The 22306-nt window shown below is 36.1% G+C and overlaps 1 protein-coding gene across 3 annotated transcripts in view; it reads left to right on the forward strand.

Annotated features, from left to right (window-relative positions):
• Positions 1 to 22306, forward strand: part of LOC129947319 (lachesin) — a 79164-nt gene that overhangs the window by 44601 nt on the left and 12257 nt on the right. For 2 of the 3 annotated variants that reach the window (XM_056057839.1, XM_056057841.1), the window contains exons 3-9: positions 5209 to 5315; positions 11700 to 11907; positions 12053 to 12220; positions 15071 to 15199; positions 15779 to 15869; positions 16048 to 16131; positions 19539 to 19648. In XM_056057839.1, coding sequence (XP_055913814.1) covers positions 5209 to 5315; positions 11700 to 11907; positions 12053 to 12220; positions 15071 to 15199; positions 15779 to 15869; positions 16048 to 16131; positions 19539 to 19648 — 897 coding nt within the window. The remainder of the gene's footprint in view (positions 1 to 5208; positions 5316 to 11699; positions 11908 to 12052; positions 12221 to 15070; positions 15200 to 15778; positions 15870 to 16047; positions 16132 to 19538; positions 19649 to 22306) is intronic. The other variant, XM_056057840.1, reaches the window with a different exon arrangement.

Below are 22306 nucleotides of genomic sequence, written 5' to 3' on the forward strand. Positions count from 1 at the left end.
TCTATCATCCAGCCAGGATATAGTTAGTTACACGTTATTCCTGGCAAGGATGACATCAGCATAGCAAACAATACCTTCACTTTGTTCCTTAATCGTCATCATTGCCATCTTCCGAGAAGGATATAGAATTACAAATGTCTGAATCGTGCTCCCAGATCACCAGATTCTGTACACACTATAGACTATAGAGAAAGAGTTCCTTTCCTATACCGTAACCCAGAGCCACTTATCTAGAACACACAGCATTTGTCGTGAACAGCATCAGTAGCTGAATGGCAACGAGACGATAAAGATGACTACAACGAACGGAGAGACCCAAAGAGAGTGATGGACTAAAGGTGGTTTGTGAAAGAGGCTGTTGCCTTTATGGTCAGTTTCCGTCTCCATAAATGGCATGATGCTGGTGGCATATGGATAACAATATTCACTTGGGATGCCATCTCCGCTCTGGCATCAAGAAAGACATCCTACCTACCTATCGTACACTACCTCGAAGAGTACACTTTTGGTTATAATACAGTTGAATTAATCAAACAAACAAAAGGGTATATAGTATACGTTTATTGTTATTTGTCTTAGTTTCTTCCCTGTGATGAGGGTATTAAGGATAATGAGTTATGTCAGAAACAAATGCTAGGCACACTGGTGGAGCATGAAAGAGTGATGACCAGTGGATTGCTGCCTTAATACAAACGAGACAGCGGACTTTCAGACAGTATGCTTAAAAAGGATGAAGACGAAGAGAGGATAATATGATGGGTAACAAAAGCAGCTCCTGTGTCCTGTACGTATATAGAACAGAAATATACATTAATAAACAAAAGGAAGACTTTGTCTCTCCAAATACATATATTCCAGGTCTGGTGGGAAATGTTCATGATGTTGATTTGACGCTGATTCATAGTTTTATGTTAAGTAGTTTGGGAAATGAATATAAGCCATCTTCTTTGTCTAAAAGAGCTCAAATTATGAATATTATACGATTATAGTGGAACATTTGCTTGTGGGAATATGTTTAAATATTTAATCCTCGTTATCCGATTTCTCTCAATGAGAGTGCGTAAATTTCGAGCTCAAACAATCAAAAATAAATAATAATAGAATAAAACATAACAAAATAAAACCCTTCAGCGAATTGTATAAAATTAGAAAACATCAAGAACGAAAGTCCAATATCTTATTTTTGGTCGCACTCAATGAAATTAGTAGAGTTTATTTTTCTAACTACATCCATGTTTTTCTCTATGCCATAGATTGCATATATTTCAAATACAGTCGACTCCGCTTACTTGCAACCAAAAAAAAGTGAGTTCTAAGATGAAACTTTGTTGCACTGAACCGAACTTTTCACAAACGTTCCCCTGCAAACGATGGGATTCCAGACAATTATTTAATTCTTGGAGACATAAATAACCTCGCACCACTACTAAAAACATTTTCAATTGTGACATTTGACAGATTTGGAACTAAAAATTTAATTTTTAAGGTTTGTTGAAATTTGAAGTGGGTGCGTTCATTGTTTCGCTATTTCTGAAGTTTGTTAAGAAGAAAATGATTATTTCTTTTACGAGCAATTGTTTAAAAATATAGCATATGAAACGTTAATTAGAACTGTCAGACTATGTATTCACGTTTGAACTGTGTTTGTCAAATAGTACCATGAAATTCTAACAGAAGGTTTTTACGCATTTTCAAAATGAGAAACTTCTATTTTAAGAACTTTGCTAAAACTGATGCAGTTTATTATTTTATTAACTTTCCATGTTAAGTTATTGTAATAGGTCCGATTTTTACCATAGCAGTTTACAAAAAAGGTGAACGTTTTGGTTAACCCTAAATATCTGACGAATCAATAACGCTAGAGACTGGAATTTAATTCTGTATAATATATTGTAACCTGATACCAAACAAGTATATTTTTGGAAATGAAATCCAATTAACGGTTTTTTTTATAAATAAAAAAAGCTGAAAAAAAGGGATAAGCTACAATGGGCTCTCAACAGCTTCAAATTATTTAAATCTGCAGGACCAGATGGAATAATACCAGCCGAGTTACAAAAGACTTTTGACATTGTACCAATCCTTGAGACAATTTTTACCAGCTGTCTTTACCTGGTCCATGTTCCCTCGGAATGGAAAGAAGTTAAAATTGTTTTTATACCCAAAGCAGGTAAATGCTCCCAAGTCAATCCTAAAGATCTACGACCTATAAGTCTATCATCATTCCTTCTTAAGACCTTGGAAAGATTGGTTGATATCCATTTAATGGCAAGTATCGATACAAGACTTCTTTCTTCGTCTCAACATGCCTACTGAAAAGGTAAATCGGTGGAAAAAACGTTCACTATGGTTGCTTTCCTTGACATCGAAGGTGCCTTTAACAACGTGGACACATCTGCAATCACTTCTGCACTGAATGTAGAGAGTTCACTTCGGGAGTTAATTCATTTAATGCTTACTAGCAGAATAATTAATTCAAAACAGGGCAACTCTTCTGGTAGACGACCCGTTAGTTAGAGGGACACCGCAAGGTGGTGTTCTATCCCCTCTCCTCTGGAACCTAATGGTGAATGGATTCTTAACTAGTCTGGAGGGTTTCAGAGTGATAGAATATGCGGACGTCGTTACTATGGCAGTTTCAGGAAAACATCTTAACATTCTAAAAGAATACTAATACTTTGGGCTGATCGGTGTGGACTGGGTGTTAACTCAAACAAAACCGATCTGGTCTTATTTTCGAGTAGATTCAAAATTCCATTTGTCAACCCTCCCTATATTAAAGGAATCAAATTAAAATTCTCAGACTTATGTGCAGAGTAGAGAACACAGCACCTTGAGCAACTAGGCTATGTAAGGTGATAACAACACAAGAAATTAATACAAGACAGAAGGACAAAAGAGAATGAACAACAGAAAGAAAGAAACAAATGACAACAGCACGCGGTAGGTTTCGAGATTGGTAATAAATGGTATTTACAACCCAGAATCACGCATTAGCTATACACATCGGTATTCAGACCAATTTTAACGTACGGTGTGGCAGTATGGTGGACTGCTTTAGAGAAAAGTATAAACAGGGATAAGCTAAATAAAGTCCAACGTTCAGCTTGCCTATGTATAAGCGGATCGCTTCGCACGACCCCGTCTGTGGCACTGGACACCTTGCTCTACCTTACACCTCTTGACATATTTAGGAAACAAATAGCTGCAAGCTCTGCTATTCGCCTCAAAGCTTCGACGCAGTGGACTAACAACAACATTGGCCACTCCGTAATTCTAAGAATCAATTCCAAAGCAATCAGACTACACCATCCCCCAACTGCAATTCGACAGAAACTTCCAGATTTCTATACCCCTCAGATCTGTTTGGAGGATGAGTCAATCCATTTTTACACAGATGGGTCCAAAAGAAAAGAAGGGGTTGGTGGAGGTTTGTACTATGAACGACTGGAATTAAGTCTCTCATTCCGCATTCCAAATTATGTAGCGTGTTTCTTGGCGATAGAGGAAGACTTGTCCTGGCTCAAAGAAAACGTGATATCAACATGTTATATCCGTATTTTCTCTGATATCCAGGCCGCTATCAAATCTCTGGACTCTGTCTTTACAAACTCTATAACAGTCCATAACTGTCGATCATCTCTAATGGAGATGGCGCAACAGTTTAATAATTACCTTTGCTGGGTGCCGGGCCAAAGAGACATTCCAGGTAACTGTAAGGCAGATGAACTCGCCAGGAACGGTACAGTACAGCCCATCCTACCACGTTTGGCAAGTACTGGCATACCAATTGCTACTTGTAAGCTGCTGCTAATGCAAGACACTGTGAGGAGGGCAGACACCAGGTGGAAGTCACACGTGTCAAGTCACAAAAAGCATCTGGCCAACACTGGATTTAAAACGTTCAAGGTGCTTGCTCTCTCTAAGCAGATCGCATATAAGCTCGATAATAGGTGTCATAACTGGACACTGTCTAATAGGAAAGCACGCCACGAGGCTAGGTGTATTCACAAATGACTTTTGCAGAAGCTGTATGGACGAGGAAGATTAAGAAACGGTTCTTCATCTTCTCTGCACATGCCCTGCTCTAGCTCGAAAACACAAGAATTGCCTGGGAGAATCCTTCTTTAACGATCAAACGATCTAAATCATATCGGTATAATCAGCCTCTCACGTTTCGTAGAGGACTCAAGCTGGTTCCATTGAGCTTAAGAGGGAGCCTCAAGCTTCATGTGGTATCACAATGGGCCAATAAACTGGCCTAAGTGTGTCCGTTTCCATCTTGTCCAGCCTCTTTAACCTAATCTAGTAAAAAATTATTTTCGACTCAAATAACTTTTCAAAACTATGAAACATTGGCTTGAACCAATTTTTTTTTTTTAAATATTGTTGTTAAAATTGATTCCATTTTGAAAAAAAAAATCGTTTTGATAGTTTTTTAACAAAAAATAAAAACCTAAAAAAAGAATTTCTAAAAGTTCGTAAAAATAGATTTTCGAATCACTGTCTTTTAAAAAATTCAAAATATTAGTTTCAAACTTATTTTATCTCACATAAAATATTGATTTCGACATTCGACGAAAACCTACAAATCTTTTAAGCGTGACATATCGAAATACAGGATGGGAAGTTATCAGTGTGGGTCGCATCTCAACTTCTTTTTTTATATTTTTATTTCGGTAATTCTTAAAACTTTGAAGACCTTTAACCAATCCACACTGTTTTTTTAAACGTATTGTAACTATTGAGGTATTTCAAACATTTCAATCCCATTATTGGCCTACTTTAAAGCCAACTTAATTCTCTTGATAATCTAACTAATTGTAAGTTAATTAAATAAAATCTCATCTTTTACAATTCCATCCAAAATTTTGTTGTCGTTTGTATAAGACTGTTTGAAAGTCCTTTTCATACTAATGTTGCGATTCATCGCATCAAATGAAGCTCCAACTTAAACGTTTTAATTAAATTTGATGCTTAATTATGCAAACAAATTCCAAGTTTCCTTTATCATCTCTATGAACCTATCTTTCTTCTAACCCCCTAAGTACCTAAGTAAAAACAAAAAAAAATAGGAAAAATAAACCATTACGAGAGCCCAATTGATGAATAATATTTCTTTGTTTTCTATGTTAAGTAAAAAGTTTATATAAAATAAATAATTCTATTTTTTTTTCATTTTTCATTTTTACTTTACTTTCATTTTAGTTATGATGGATGAACCACGTTTTGCTCAACCTATTCCAAACGTAACAGTTGCCGTAGGACGTGATGCCAATTTGCCTTGTGTGGTGGAACATCTTGGAACTTACAAGGTAAGAGGGGAGGCAATAAATTTAAATAAATATTTATCTATCTATATAATGTATATAACAACATTCTTCAACATAATTGGTTTTTGAAATTCAAAGTTCATTGCTTGAGCTTGAGCCCTGCTCCATGAAAGTGCACCACTCTTTATCGTTTAAAAGACTTTTGTCTGTTTTATTTTTGGAAAGGATAAAATGGAAATTGAAAATATAATGCAAATAGTGACCTCGAAAAAATATGTTCTTGCAAAATTCTTGTTTTTGTTTAGGAAAATCTTCGACAAGATCTAGATTACCATTGCAAAGGGTTAAGGATATGAAAAATAGAAAGAAGGGCTTTTTGATATTAGTGAAGTGATTGAAATAAACAAATTGGAAAATAAACTATAGGTATATCACATTAATCAGGAATAGTAACTAAATGAAAAGTTTTCAACAACAACAATAAGTGGATGCAATTTTAATCTTTCATTACTCAGTATCTTTTTGTATAAATTAATTGTTAAGGATTGTATCAAGATTATACTCGAGAAAAAATAATGAAATACAGAAAGAAAGCGGTTGATTTTGGAAATAAGCAATTTTTCTATTTCTAAGAAGTCTGTTTTTACTTGTAGTTCACCTTCGAAAGGAATCATGAAGTTAAGGATGTTTTTAAGTAATTAAGTAAAATAAAGACGACTTTTTTAAATTGACAAAAAGTTAACATTTTAGGAAAGATAATTTTCTTTCTTTCTGATTATATGATCTTTTTAAATACTTCAGAATTTTCAGCAAGTAGTAAGCTTATAGCAAGCGTCAAACTACTATTAGAGGCGCATGTGTTAGTTGTTAGTTCAAAAATATTACAATTATAACCTAACACACGCCCAAAATACAAAATATAATTAACATTTAACTATTACAGAACAAAAAGTAAAATGAGAATGTTTATGATAGTGAAGCACTGGTTCTAAACAATGATTTTAATCCCAACTTTTTTAAATTAAAATCAATAAAATGCTCATTCGACTTAAAGCTTCATGCTTCCCATAGTTAGTTGTATGGAAGTCAATAGATAGATATTGATAGAGAAACGTAAAAATTGACAACATCCATTTCATTGAATAAACTTATCACTTGATCTTCCGATAGAAAATCTTTTCTAAATACATTCCTTCTGATTTCTCTGAGAATGGGGCATTTTTCCAAGAAGTGGACAATATCCTTTCTTTCTGATATTTTAAACAAATATTACACTCTAAGAGCAAGTCTGGTCTGTTTGGATTGAAATTTAAATCTATTAGTTCACTACGTAGTCTGACCATCTTAGAAATCTACTGACATTATTGGAATCCTTAAAATAGTTGTTCTCTGCAAGGTTATGATTTAATTTGTTGTAAGCAATATATTCAGCTCTACATTTTTCATCAACCTTTAAAATAACTTCATACAAGATGTTTTAAGCGGTTGTTAACTCCTCGATGGGTAGTTGAAAATTAATTTGACATTCCTCTTTTTCCGCTTTTATGGCCACTTTTTTCACGACACGTGAATTATTCATTTTAAAAACGTTAAGCAAGAAGTCCGCTTGCAGCATTAATGTTTTTATAAACAAAGGAGAGAGACCCGTTTCCAGCATTATTTCGTAGTTTGGCGTATTTTTCGGAAAATGAAATATTCTTTTTATAAAGTGCGTTAGGAGATTCTCAGTGTACTTTTCACATCCCCATACCTACAATTCATAGAAAAGTATGCTCTCAGCTGCTGCTTTAAATACTTTAAACTTGCTACTATGTGCTATACACTTATTCATGAAGCATTGTTTTTAGGTAATATTAATAGTAGATTTCGCCTTAACCAATTTCTTCTTCATGTGTTTATCCATATTTTAATAATTTTTAACAGTTATGATAAGGTATTTGTATTTTCGCACACATTCAATATTTTCGCGATTATAGCTCCATTTTTCATTTGATGCATTACGTCCACCACCACTTTTAACAACCATAACCTTGGATTTACCTATATTTACTATTAAATTCCATAGCTGACAATACTGGTAAACCCTGTTAATCATGAACTGCAGAGTTTCTGTGATTGCGCAAACATGACTATATCATCTGCATCCCTGCGAAAGCCACTCCAATAGGTAGTCTAAAAGGTCATCAGTGAATAATGAAAACAAGGTAGGGCTTAATAAACAACCTTGTCTCACTCCAGATGAGGTTTCAAACCAGTCTGAGATTTCTTCATCTGTCCATACAGTGGCCCTTGTTCCACTATATTATAGGTGCTCAAGAACGCGACCAAACATCCATTATATCCCAAGATTGTACAGCTTATAGAATAGTGCACCTCTACCAATTGTATCAAAAGCTGCTTAAAAATCGATAAAAACGCATACATCTTTTTCCTTTGTTTCAAAAAATTCTCTGCCAAGCTCTTGAATATAAAAAAATTATCTATCCTGGCCTTAATATAGCGGAACTCCGTTCGTAAGTTTCTGGTCTCAATCCAACTAACAAAACGCTTATGCATCATCGTTTTAAATATCTTGTAAGATGCAATTAAAAAGGAAATCCCTCCGTAGTTAGCTGCATCAAATAACGATCCTTTTTAGGGGATTGAAAATATAATAGCATCTCGAAATTCATCTGGCGACAATTCTCCCCCAAAAACTGTATTAAAAAGTTTTATAAGGTGTTCTTTGAGCAGTCCCATATTTAAAAAATTCCACTGGAATACCATTCGATTCGGCTGCTTTTCCATCTTTAAACGTCTTCAACGTTTCTCCTAACTTGCTAAATGAAAATGCACAGTCCAGAGAGTCGACTACGAATCCAGGTGCTGAAACCATGTTGCTGTTCGCAAGTGAGATTTTTATTAAAAAATATTACACTTTCACAAACAACTTGTTCAAACAATTAAGGAATGTAAGAAGACTTTGCACTGGGCCTGTAGTTTGTTATACCCACCTTTTTTTGAAAATTGGTGTTAGAAATGACTTCTTTCATAAACTGGGAAATTTGCCTCTTTTTTGGGAAAGTTTGAATAAGAACTTAAGGCGTTCAACTAAAGCATCACTACACTTTTTTAATATTATCGGAGGAATACCATTGGGACCAGCTAAACAAACGTAATTTAACGCAGATAAAAGATCAAGGACCGTACTTTGTTGCACAGGTATGTGACTGCAGCTAGTTTGCGAAAAGGAGTGAAGATTATGAAAATATACTTCATCAACTTTTTCAGAGCTATTAATAAATGACTCATGGAAATTTGTTGCGAAAGCGTTAGGTTCGTTCCACACTACACTGTTTTGACCATATACGCTTTCATATTATAAGGTCACGCCAAAATGCCGACGCAACGCCGTGTAGCAACCGTCAACTGCCACTTCAGTGTACGGCAGCCGGACGGCGCGATAAGCTTAGTAGTAATTAGCCATTGATCCGGTTTACGCCGTCCGGTTTTTTGCCGTACGGTCAAAACCGTTTAGTGTGAAACGAGCCTTATCAACAGTTTTATCTAATGAAAGGTTCTTGTAAGTGAAGTTTACTGAAAAACAATCTGATTTTTTCTTAAAGTTTACAAGTTTCCAAATTTTGTTTGATTCTATTTCAAAGGGGTGCCCATATCAGTAACATAGCTAGAAATTGGTTAAAGAGTTCAACATAAAAAGAGACATTGATTGGAGACAGAGTTTTGAGATAAGTTTTCCATGCCTTATTTCTTTTGTTAAGTATCAAACGCATTTCTTTCGTGTACCAAGGGTGGCTTAAGTTTGTTTTTCTTGATTTCTTTAAGGGTACATTTTTTCCAAAACAATAATTAAGGATCTTATAAAAATTTGAAACTGCTTAGTCAATGTTAGAAAATGCTAATGTGTCAGCTATTTCATAAATGGTTAGATCTTCAGAAAACAGCTTTAAATAACCTCTTCAGAAGTCAAAATTATATAAGCAGTCAAAGAAATTACTGTGTTTAGTATCATCTTACTATTAATAAAGTCAAAAAAATGTGATATTTATCAATATTAGTAATTCCTGATCTAGATTCTAGAACAAGAGTACAACAAGAGTCAGAAGAAAAGACTAAATCGAGAATTCGATTTTTTGTGTTCTTAATACAGCTTGTTTGCTGTAAGTCAGTAAGAAGGAGAGGCTTCAAAGCAGGGTTGGTGTTTGGATAGAATTCAGTAAATGTTTGGTAAATTAAAATCACCTAGAAGTATAATATTGGTGTCAGAGCTTGTCAAATTAATAAGATAGTCCAATGCCAAGGAGAGATCGTTATAAACAGACTCAAAACTTTTTGGAGGGATGTTTAAGAATGTACAGAACAAGAGAACTATGTATTTTTACCGCTATGAGCATTTTGACGCTACGGGAAATTTTGACGAAGTTCGGTCTTGAGGTCCCATTTTCGATGACCTTTTCAATACTTTCTGACTGCGTCTTTGAAGAGAAGTTATCTTTTTTATAAAGACACTTTGATATTTATGTATACTAAACATGGTTTTAAGTCTGTTGAAAATACACTTAATTCCTTCAAACAATTGATTTAAGTCTAACAACTTTGAGACCACCACATTTGTAATCCTCCCTAAGCCCTAACCATTATTTTTGGATTTTTAAAATGTATGTTTCAAACTACAGATATTTAAAGATTAAATCAAGCCTTTCGAATGAACACATATTAAGTTAATAAATACGAGCGTAATCAATGCGTATCTTAATTATTTTGTAAACATTTTGACACATTTATAATGCAGTTTTAATTCCAATTGTATTGAAATTCCAAAGCCATATGGAGTATATACAATCTAATCAATGTGTCCATTCAAATATAATAAATTTCCAAGCTGTCAGTTCAGATTATCTAATTACAGTTCTAAGCTATGAGTTGAAAACTTTTTTCCTCTCTCTGCGTTTCCTAACAAGGCGAATGCAAAACAACAAGTTAAATAATATTTTAGATAATAAAATAATCAAAATGTTTGTTTTCAAAAATATGACGAAGACTCCCACAGAGTTGAAAATTCCAGCCCATCACATTCCATGTTGGTGTATCTAAATCGAATTTTAAAACAATATTTTAACCCCCAAAAGAGCCTGTTTCCTATATAGGCCCAGAACTCAAACTCAAGCCTTTAAATATTTATTTTTATGTTCGGTGTTCGACATTCGACTGGTAGGTAGTTCATATATAGTTTTGGCGGGTGAGGACATAAGGACAAACTATATACTGCGTTATTGGCATGGGAAATCGATTTAACGTCCCTCGACGACGGACCAAAAAATCATTATGAATGTTTTATAATGTGTATAGAGACATTAAATTGTCATGTAGCGGACATGGCAGGATTCTAGGATATGCCGTGGTGCTCATGCAAACACGAGCATGTTCGGAATTATGATATCCAATCGGAAACCCAAAGGATTTGAAATATTAAAAGTTTTCCAAGCCAAAACACGCTGACACTCATATTCTATAGATGATACATACAAGGTCGTTCGTTTCGATTGGGGAACGCTTATATGAACAACTAGCAATACGAACTATACGCAAATATAGGTAAGTTTTTGTGCGTTGCGGTGACTCCATCATCATAGCCGCCATCGTCATCACCATGCATCGCATATGTAGGCTAGGTATAACATGAGCCATGAGGCACTTGACATAAGCCATTTCCGGCGACAGGGTACACCATAAGTGGTGTTCCATGGAATTCTACACCATTATCATCATAGTCAGAGCAAACATAATAAATGGTCGAAAGGCACGCCATATCCTGCCGGGGATAAGAGTATGAGCAAGCGGATATATGCCACAGAAGGTAAATGGTGTGTATTGACAGTTTAGCTAGAAAAGTTTTCCAATTTACTTGCTTTGGTTGGGATTGTATGTGGAAGCAAAGCTTATCCTCTTGCCAAGAACCATTATATGGAATAGAGAACAATAAAGGTGTCGAAATCTACCTTTTCCACTTTGCCAAAATTAAACTTTGGGACAATCAAGCTCGATGGTTAGCTGGATGACACCAAGAACAGTAACGGGATTTATAGTATAGAAATTAGTTTTGGTTTTGGGATTAATTATGTAACAGGATCTGGTTGAATTTTCCGAATTAGGCCAATACCTATGTCAGCCTGCTGAGAAGAATTACCAAGCTATTATTTTATCTTCCTGCCATTTTAAGCTCTTTTTTATAGGCCGAAAGTTTTTCATGTGAGGGTCGTATTAATTTTGGTGAATTTTTGTAGGTAATGTAAGAATTGAATCAGAGTCCTTCTTTAGGAATTTCTAAATTCAGTGTTAATTTAAGAAAATCAGATTGATTTGAGATTTATACCTTCGTGTTTAAGGACGAAACTTAAAAGTTTTACAATCATTTTTTGTTTGCAGGTAGCATGGATTCATATTGACAGACAAATGATTCTGACAATTCATCGACACGTCATCTCTCGGATACCACGCTACAGCATAACATACGACAACGCAAATACATGGCTGCTGCATGTCAACCAAGCCCACCAGGACGATCGAGGATACTATATGTGTCAGGTTAATACGAACCCCATGATTAGCCAAGTTGGCTATCTGCAAGTTGTTGGTAAGTACATATACATAATCGTAGATCTTTAAGGTTCAACGTGACGGTGACCATATAATTTTCATAAATTTGCATACATTTTATTGATTGACAGGACAGATAAAAAAGGAAATTTTATTTTATAATATAATGCATTTATTTTAAGTTCCACCAAATATCCTGGACATCGAAAGCACACCATCATCGGTTGCTGTTCGTGAGAATCAAAATATAAACATGACATGTCGGGCGGATGGTTTTCCTGCTCCAAAAATTATCTGGAGACGTGAGGATGGTGAGGAAATTGCTGCCGAAAAGAAGAAGAAAGGTAAAGGTAATGCAATGGTGTCACATTTTACTTGTTATTTTTTTTCGATATATTTTATAAAAACACAAACATGGTTGCCAAATAAGTTTTATTAAAAGAGAAGTTATTACATTCAGAGTTGGTATCTGGGCTATACTTAAGGTCGGAAAAATGTTTCTAAGAGAAGGAATGTTTTTCATGAAACTGAGTTCCTAAACTTTTCAAAGACCTGCAAGTGAACGTATCAATTAAACGATTTGCTTGAATGCCAGCCTCAGAAGCAATAAGGCCTCTGTTGAACTCGGAAAGAAAAACAATAAAATTCAGATCTGGTGTCGCATGAGAACTGCTTAAACTTATGATCAGTATCGAAAAGATGGCTTACAGAAACTTTGCTATCATTCGCCGTCATTATGAACTGCTGTTGGCGTTTTCTTTTTTTTATAATAAGCGCACACTCAAAGAGATATATTACCCTTATTATGTAGACACAATGTGAGCACTAGGAAAGGGAGAGAGGGGTTGAAAGGAGATGTCGGTGCACATTGTTTTTGAATTCCTGAATATTGCAATAGCTGGGAAATACAGAGTGTGGCAAGGCATTCCACATTCGCATAGTACGGCTAAAGAACGAATCTCTGTACTTGACTGTACGACCGAAGATAGGCTCGAGGGTATATTGATGAGCATTTCTAGAAGCGCGAGTATTACGGTTGAACTGTTTAAGTGTTTAAGGGGAGGAATGCAACTGGCTATTTCTCTAGAGCATAAACCATTAAAATAACGGTGAAAGAAGGTGAGACAAGAAACATTTCGACGATGTTCAAGTGACGTTAATGATCTTATGATGGTAATATCACCAATCAATCTAAATGCTCTACGTTCAATATTATCCAAGAGGCTTAAGTAAGTTGCAGGAGCACCAGCCCAGATATGGGAGTTATACTCAAGCTTTGGACGTCTTGCGGCATTTTTGTCGACATCGCGTATGTGATCGTTCCACAAAAGGTGGTTGGTGATACACATACCAAGAATATCGAGATGTTCAGTTTCCTCGATGCAAGTGCCATTTATGGATAATGGCAGGGGGGTTTATTTCGCTTTAACGATACAAGACAGCACTGCGTTTTCGAAGCATTAAACTATACGCGGTTTCTTATTCCCCATTGTACAATGGACACTACATGGTTTTTGGTGCATTCTTACGCTTTATGCCAATCTTTTTTGTGAAACTAGCACCAGCTATTTCTTTTCGTTGGTTTCGATCTGTTTTTTTGAGTTTTGATTTTATATGAAAAGCCGCCATAGTTTCGATGGGCTTTTAACTGGGCTACTTGCCTGGACAGAATTTGTATAGCATCTAAAAAGTTATATTCAGCATCCTTATTTGTTGATTTACCATAAAAGACAAGGAGAAGAGGGGCTGACAAAACTTCAACTATTTTGTCTCGTAATTCAGATAATTGGGTAAGCGAAAAGATCAGATCACGAAAACACAATAGATTGGACGTGTATCAAGTTCTTCGTCTTTTATGAGGTCTGGCACCCGTTGCCTATCTGATGCCGATAAACGTTTGATGAGCTTTATTTTTAAAACGTTTAATGTACGTGTAAGGAGCTCGAACGTACGTTATGATGTCCACTTCTTCAACAGGTAAGAGAGCATCTAGCTGTGAAACAACATAATGGTATTTTGCTATCTATCTAGCTCGGTCCCCAGCAAGATGTCTTCAGTTTCGCGATCCGAATTGAGTGAGGTCACTTTCCACTTGTGCGCGCTGTTCTGTAAGTGTGGATTCGAACACTTCCTGGACCGGAGTATTTGTTTCAATGCGCTAACCAGTCATCTAATTCGTAGGACTTTTACCCTTCTGGCTAAGTCTACGTCGCTGTACAGTCCGTACAGCTCATCGGTTCATATTTTCCTCCACTCCGCTTCGATGAACACGGGACCGTAGATCACACGAAGAACTTTTCTCTCGAAACGACCCAAGGTGCTTTCATCCGCCTTTGTCATAGTCTATGCTTCTGCACCGCATTAATTATACCGGAAATAATAAAATGTAACTCGTTCGTTATTTTCATACATTTTGAGAATCTTTAATATCATCTCCAAAATCTGACATTTTGATTCTCCTGCTGTGCTTCTTTAAGATTAGTTTTATTTTTGAGTCTAGGGTCAGTTTTTACATGTTTAAAAGATGGTTTGTTTGAATATTTCAAATTTCCTCTTCATGTTTGAAATTTTTTAATAAAATTCAAAACTTGGCAACCATGTTTTTGCATTGCAAAATGTAATATAATAAATATAAAGTCCTTCTCAAAATGTCATATTTGGCCTGTTTGCTGTCGCACTATACTCAAAATAATAAATGTAAACTGAACTGCACTTCCATATCGTCCTGGTCCTGCATGAGCCAAACTGCCAAACGACCACACTGTACCGCACCGATACGGTAGCGATGCGATGCGACTCGAAAGGATATTTATTTTATTACACAACCTGCAGAATATACACCGTCTGTCTGTAGTTTGCTCTAACGATAGAAAAATTGTATTTATATTTTTTCTCATTTTGTTTTTCTGTTTTTTATTTTCCTTCCCTCAAAACTTACACCACACCACTCCGTATATAATGTTTTGACCTGGACCGACTGCATCTACCTACCAATATTCGTTTCGTAAAATATACAATATGGATGGCCCTTTCACGTTGGTTTTGGTTTATATGCTGTACTTTTGGTGGGTGTTGGCGTTGGGACTATATGCTTTGACATCCGTTCGGGTGGACTGCCAAATCCTTTCGCAAAAATATCAAAAATAAAAAATAAAAAATAAAACATCATCATCCATATACTCATACTCGTATATATACAGTTTTAGTGTACGATGGAGAGATCCTGCCTCTGACAAAAGTTAGCCGAAACGAGATGGGAGCGTATCTGTGCATAGCAACAAATGGTGTCCCTCCATCTGTGTCCAAAAGGATTATCTTGGATGTTGAATGTAAGTTTTTTTTTATATTTTTCCTTCGTATATCCTTTCAAAAAATGGCTCTTCCTTCTGTAATTTTTTTTTCTTCACTTTTTTGTGTTCTTATTTTGATCATTGTCCTTCGTCGTCCTAGTCAGTGAAGTGAATTCGAAATTTGCTTCTGACAAATGTTCATGCATATGACATCTATTGCCTTGAATTGTCTATGACGATGACGGTACTAGAATAACCAGAAAAATAAAAAAAGAAAAACGTTCGTATGCCAAAGTGAGCATCATCGTTTTCAAAGTCCTCCAGGATCGTCGTCGCACATCGCACTCCTCGTCATCTTGTCTCGTTAGCAATTCGTGGCGCGTTTGTGTACGAGGAAAAGGTAAAAGTAATCTCGAGTCCTATAGCATGACGAAGGAAAATGACGACAGTTTTATTTAAATTTATATATTTTTCCCATCCTTCTTCCTTTTTCTCACTCCTTGCAAATCTAGGCGAGGAGTTTGATTTTATATTTTATTTTCGGGGACAAGAGATGTGTGTTTGCAAGGATGTTATGTATGATGTATACCTATGTATGTCTTCTGCTTTTTGTTTCAGTTTCACCGATGATATGGGTACCAAATCAACTTGTTGGGGCACCAGCTGGCACTGATGTTACTATAGACTGTCATACGGAAGCACATCCAAAGTGAGCTTATAATTTTTCACTTTTTCTTATTCTCTTCCACACAAGTCCTTATTTTTTTTTTCTTTCTTTTATTGTTTTCTTTTTTTTTGTTAAAACATTTTCCTGATGTATCTCTATAAATTGAATTCTAAAATCTTAAATTTTTTAAATTTCAAAAAATATCTTTCTTTCGTTTAAGAGCGATTATTTATTGGGTATACAACTCGGTGATGGTGCTTCCGAGTAAAAAGTACAAAACAGATTATACGGAAAATTCATATCGGTAAGTTTAAAATGCCATTAAGAGTGTGCTGGGGTGTATTTGTGTGCTTAGGTGGTGAGAAGTGAGTGAGTGAGTGTCTTAAAGTTAACTGAGTGCAAAAGATGAATAATGATGTGTTTTTCAAGTAACCAACAAAAAGGAGCTATTTTTCATTCTCGATGGCACTATCTTTAGAATTGTAATACATATTCATTTTATATTTACTTTTGTTTAATTTTTTGTTCCTTCTTAAACTAAAGGAAAGTGGGAAGTGCAGAATGGGAGACCCACAATGATCCTAAGGTTGTTAACGAATGCTTGGGGGAAATGCTTGTGAAATGCAACTTATGACCATTATTGAATTTTCCTACCATAAGGTTCTTATTCCTGGTTTTTGAATTGTTTGTAAATCAAAGAAGTAAACCATATTCTTTTAAAAATTGGGGAACTTTAATCCATTCTCATTTAAGATGTCTAGTGAACCAAAATATTTGTGTTTGCAATTTTCTGTAATATAAAATGTAATCTGGGAGTGTATTGAAGAATTACTTAGGCACAATATTCGCTGGATATAAATTGGACTTTCAATTAGCTGCTTTCAAAGATTTTTACTTCAAAACCGCTGAGGCATCCTATTGATGGATTTTCGTTTTTGCATCGAGAGTTCAATGATGGTTTTTTGATCTTTTGAGGTACCGATTTATAAAGCAAAAAATCGTATTGAAAAAAGGCTCTCTGAAGTAAAGTCTGAAAAAGTATACATATTTGTATTTTTTTCCTCTTTTACTTGACCTAAATTCGGAGTATTTTTTTGAGTGCTTATCATTTTCATTATGTTCGATAATATTTCTTTTTTATTTGTTTTCAACTGTTGGGGTGTTTTTTTGACTTTTAAAAAACCGCAAAGTTGATTGTAATTGATTTTAATTGAAGCTTTGAGATTTATGTTTGTGTACAAAAAAGAGAACGCCTTTGAACGGAAATATAAGTTCAATTACTTCTATCTTTTCTTTAAGAAACATCTATCACTTGATTTTTGCTAAGTTTGGTCACTTTATAATAAATAAAGACTAATTTAAAAATCTTGGTTTACATATCAATAAAATAGTGGTTCCGTTCACCTTCCACTTGTGCGAGCCACCTGATCCGCGGTCTTCCTCTACTGCGCTGTCCTGTGGATGCGGATTCGAAGACTTTCCGGGCCGGACTTTTGAAAGATGGTGCCTCTAGTGTTGACGTGTGAGCTCTGCACTATTCTTTCAAGCACGATGTTAAAAAAATTACAGATAAGTTGGTGCATGCTCCTAACCAACTTATCTCCAGCTGCTTTAAAGAGCTCGGCATTCAAGCCATCCGCTCCAGCGGCTTTATTAGACTTCATCTTAGATATGGCAATCTTTACTTCGACTAAGTCGGGGAGACGGTATTGTTGGCTTTCGTCGTCTATGTTGAATGGATCATCCTGCCTGACAGCGGAATTCAGTTCATCGTCGCCGTTATAAAGTCTGCAAAAGTGGTTCTTCCATATCCTTAGCGGTTCCACTATGATGTTTTCACTTTTGTCTTTGCAGCCCTCGGTTCTGGGTTTATGTACCTGTGAATTTCGTTTCACGTGTTCATAAAACTTTCGAACCTCATTCCTGCTTTTATACCTCTCAACATCTTCGACCGCACGCTTCTCATGCCCTCTCTTTTTCCTACTGAGAAGACGGCGTTCTTCTCGCCTCACGAGCAGCTCTCGTCCTTTTATGCAGCGCCGCTTTGCATGTCTGTTGTTTGGCTGCCTTTGCCTGCCGACATTCCTAATCAAACCAGGGGTTCCTTGTAGGTGGCTGCTTGAAACCCAGCACATCAGAGGCGGCTTCTCTGATTGCATCTTGGCAATGGTGCTACCGGTTTTCGATACATTGTGTTGGCGGCAGAGGACTTCAAGAGAGGTAACTTATAACTCGGTCGGAAAAGGATTTGGCAATTTCTTGCAATTGTAGCCGTTCGACGTTGTACCATCTCCTATAACCTCCCTGTTTTGCCTTGGGTCTGCAAGCCCGAAGTGCTACCTTAGCTACAACGAGGTAGTGGTTCAAAGCGATGTTGGCTTCTCGGAAAGTTCGAACATCCATGATGCTGGAAGTGTGTCTGGCGTCGATCGCAATGTGGTCAATCAGGTTGAAGGTAGATTGATCTGGAGAACTTCAAGTTCCGTTGTGGATGTTGAGGTGTGGAAAATGCGTACTGGCTACCATGACGTTTCGCCCCGCAGAAAAATCCATAAGCCTGTATCCGTTGTCTGAAGTGTTGTCGTGATGGCTGTTTTTCCCGATTATTCCACCAAAGATGTCTTGCTTTCCTAGCTTGGCATTAAAATCGCAAAGGACTATTTTAATACCGTAGCTAGGGCACTGCTCATATGTTTTGTCTAAGAGCTCGAAGAACATATCTTTGGTGTTGTCGTCTTTCTCTTCTATGGGGGCGTGCGCGCATATCAGGCTAATGTTGCCGAATTTAGCCTTGATGCGTATGGTCATGAGCCGCTCATTGATGCACCTATAGCTAAAGACTTCTTGCCTAAGTCTGGCTCCAATTACGAAGCCGCATCCAAATAAGCGCTGTTGGTTTTCGTGGTAGCAGTCACCATAGTAAATATCGCAGTTTTTCATCCTCTTTTTGCCCGGCCCATCCCATCGTATTTCCTGAATGGCGGTGATATCTGCTTTATATCGTTTTAGGGCCTCCGCTAATTCTTCGGTCGCACGTGGTCTGTTAAGGGACCTAACATTCCACGTGCATATCCGAAGTTCGTTGGCTTTCCATATAGTATTTTGTATCATACGTTATAGAAACGTGCTTGAAACCCCATCAAAAAGGTCCAAACTTTCAAAAAGTGTTTCCAGCAATCCTAAATTTAATTTCATCTATACCTATAGGTACCTTTGTTCATTCCCGTTAACCTCTAATAAATTCCCCATGGACTTGGAGTATGGTGTTATTTGTAGAATAACAAATGAGAGTACCTATGCTAGATACCAGTGAAAACATATTTCGCTTTTTCAATCTGCATCACACCGTTCCCGATTTATCGATAATAATAATCAACCAATAGAAATTCCTTGTAATTCCCAAAAGCCCTGTTATACCACATCGCCGGGACGAAAGGAAAGGCATCCAGTCTTGTTCTTTACCGCTTGCCGGTGTGAAAAGTAAACTTTTGTATCAAACAATAGAACAGAAGGAAAAAAAGGAAAAATAATAAGATAGTATAAAGAACAGTCTCCTTTGTATATCTTGTTCTTGTTAACTCTAGGAGCAGAATAGATGCACGTATAGAAATAGTTACAGCAGGACTCCCCAATCTCGAGGAACTATGTTTCTTAATATCCGTTTATTCTTCTAACGTTTCTTTTTTCTTTCTTTTTTTGTTCTCATTTCAGAGCGCACATGAAGTTAACGATAAGAAATTTACAATACGGAGACTTTGGCAACTATCGATGCATCTCGAAGAATTCGCTAGGGGAAACAGAAGGATCAATACGAGTGTACGGTAAGTATCTTACGATGACGGTGCTTGGAGGTAGGAGGTAGGAGGTGGTGGTTCCTTTTCCTTAATGATAATATAGATATATGTGATGCACTTTTCGAGCATACTATACCCAAAAGGAATGCAAATGTTATGAAGTAAAATTCCAGCCCCATGAAACACAAATCCTTCTGCTCCTTCTTCACTTCTACATTTATACATATATTCCCAAGGAATCCTCCTTCTCCTGTTTAAAAATACATACTGTTTTATCTCCTTTTCCTTAACACACAACTTGAGGAGTACACAAACATTAGCGTGGCTGATTCCCTCGGCTTTGGTCTGGTTCAAGAAACTCTTTACTCGTGGCTTTATTTTCCATTTTCAATCCTCCATCTCACAGCGCCGACTGCCGCCCGCGCTCTTTCGTCATCTCGTTTGCTCGTTTTGCAATCTTCTTCCAATATCAATCTCACCTTTGTGAGTTTCCTTTTTATTGAACATGCAATCCACCAAAATCTATAATGCAACGTCAAGGAGCTTTACAACAAGCCCTAAGCCCCATTCATCCACACCGACACCACATTGAACGCTCTAAGGCAGGTCAAAGGGAAGGTTGGACAAACTTTCGATCAGAAAACGTCTTAAGTTTATTGCTTTCCTGGTTTCCTGCATTCTTCCTCATGGAAATCTGACTATCAGTAGATTGAAATAAGAATATAAGAGAAAGAAGAAAAAAAAAAACTATAAAGAGCCTTGCATATAGTGAACAAGAGAGAGGGCCACACGAACGAAACAAGTTCTAAACTTTGTCCTTTTTGAATCCAAACATTTCTGGAAAATATTTAAAATATTGATGATGATGGGAGATTTTCTATTGCTAGCTCCAGGAAAAAGAGGACAACTCAGTCTGGTAGGTCGTAGTTGTAGTCATAGTCATAGTCATAGTCATAAGTTTGTATATCTTCTATACCTTTATATCCAACTATTGAGATAGCATTCAGTGTTCCTTGCTTAAGTTATAGAAAGAACAAAATTTGCTCTTAAATTTGCAGTTCATTTGATAATACTTTTCGGACAGATGATTTTAGTCTTGTCATACAAAAAAGAAGAAGAAACTAATGGTCTCCAGTCTTCCGAACACAAGATATCAAGTTTTTCAATTGAATTTGAAAAAAGTTTCTCTCGGATTCCATCAGGAAACAGTTATGAATGTGCTTTTATGTAATTCTTTTTTCTTTCTGTTGTTTTGCGAAAAAATATGCTTGATATCTGTCCAAGTCCATATTTTTACAAAAAAAAAGTGTCCTTTCTCTTTCATGACTTACCTTGAATTTTAGGATTTGCATAGGGATAGATTTGAAAGCAAAATATTTTCACAGATGTTATTAGACTTAGACTTAAGACCGGATATAAAGGCATTCAGACGAATCACACAGTTTAAATGCAAAATTGTTGATGCAAAAATATTTTACAGGGATTAATTCAAGGTGAGATAAAGTCAAGCATCCTTGATAAAACACATACCTTAGGCATCGATGTGAGAATTTTTGCTGAGCAAACAGCTGCATCGAAACTAATTTAGAGGGGTTCTCAGACAATGTTTGGTTTGAATTCCGTTCAGGAAGCAAAAATATCGACAGGATGTTGAAAAACTTGAACCAGCTGCAGGAATAATTTTATTTGCACTGATGAATTCACCACGTATCCGTTTGGTTCCTTATTGTTCTTAAAACATGTCGTATGTTCCAACTATTCTATTTCTATAGAAGTTTATCATACTGCAACTTTTATACACCTCACTGTCAATTGATAGTTCATAAACGTTTTGATAATTGAGAATGACAAAATATTTATGAATAAAAAGAAATAATATGATCACAAATAAGAAGGTGCTTGTTTGTTCATTAATTGAAGTTTTATCAATTGATACATTTAAATTTAAACATGTAAATAGCCAATTTATGAAAGTTTTGACAAATTGAAAAAATCAAGTTTTCAATAGAAAGAAATTGTAGTTGTAATTATTGTAAGTAAAAAGTTGTTTAACTTCTCAATTATTTGAGCCACACATTAAGATCTTAAAAAATGTTTAGAAGAACGGAAGTTTCTTAATGACCGGCAGTATGGGTTTCGTTGCAATAGGTTCACTGGTGATTGTCTTGGAGAAAGTAAAACTATTGCACTCGATATTTCAAAGACATTTGATAGAATTTGGCACCAAGCTATCTTATTTAAAATGCGTGCATTTGGTATTGATGAGTCCCTTCTTAGTTGAGTTAGTAATTACAGTTTGGACCGTTCAATTCAAGTAGTATTGGACGGGTTCAGATCTGATATTCACAAAATAAACGCTGGTGTGTCCCAGGGCTCTGTTTTGTCTCCGATACTTTTTTTATTTTTATAAATGATCTTTTGTCGGAAACTTTTAACCCACTAAATTGTTTCGCTGATGACAGTACCCTCAGCTTTTCATATTCGTTTTAAGATTCTCATTCTTGTTCTTTGGATGTGGACTACCACTGCAGCGAATGCTAGGATCATTAAATTTTGATCTGGATAGTATTGTTCAATGGGGAATCAAAAACCATGTAGAATTTAATGCTTCGAAAACTCAATGTTTTCAACTGCCACAAGAGCGTAAACCTCCCCCAATTCCACTATCCATGGGTGTTACCTGAA

This window comes from Eupeodes corollae, chromosome 2, assembly GCF_945859685.1.
Source record: "Eupeodes corollae chromosome 2, idEupCoro1.1, whole genome shotgun sequence".
In the NCBI taxonomy this organism is placed as follows: domain Eukaryota; kingdom Metazoa; phylum Arthropoda; class Insecta; order Diptera; family Syrphidae; genus Eupeodes; species Eupeodes corollae.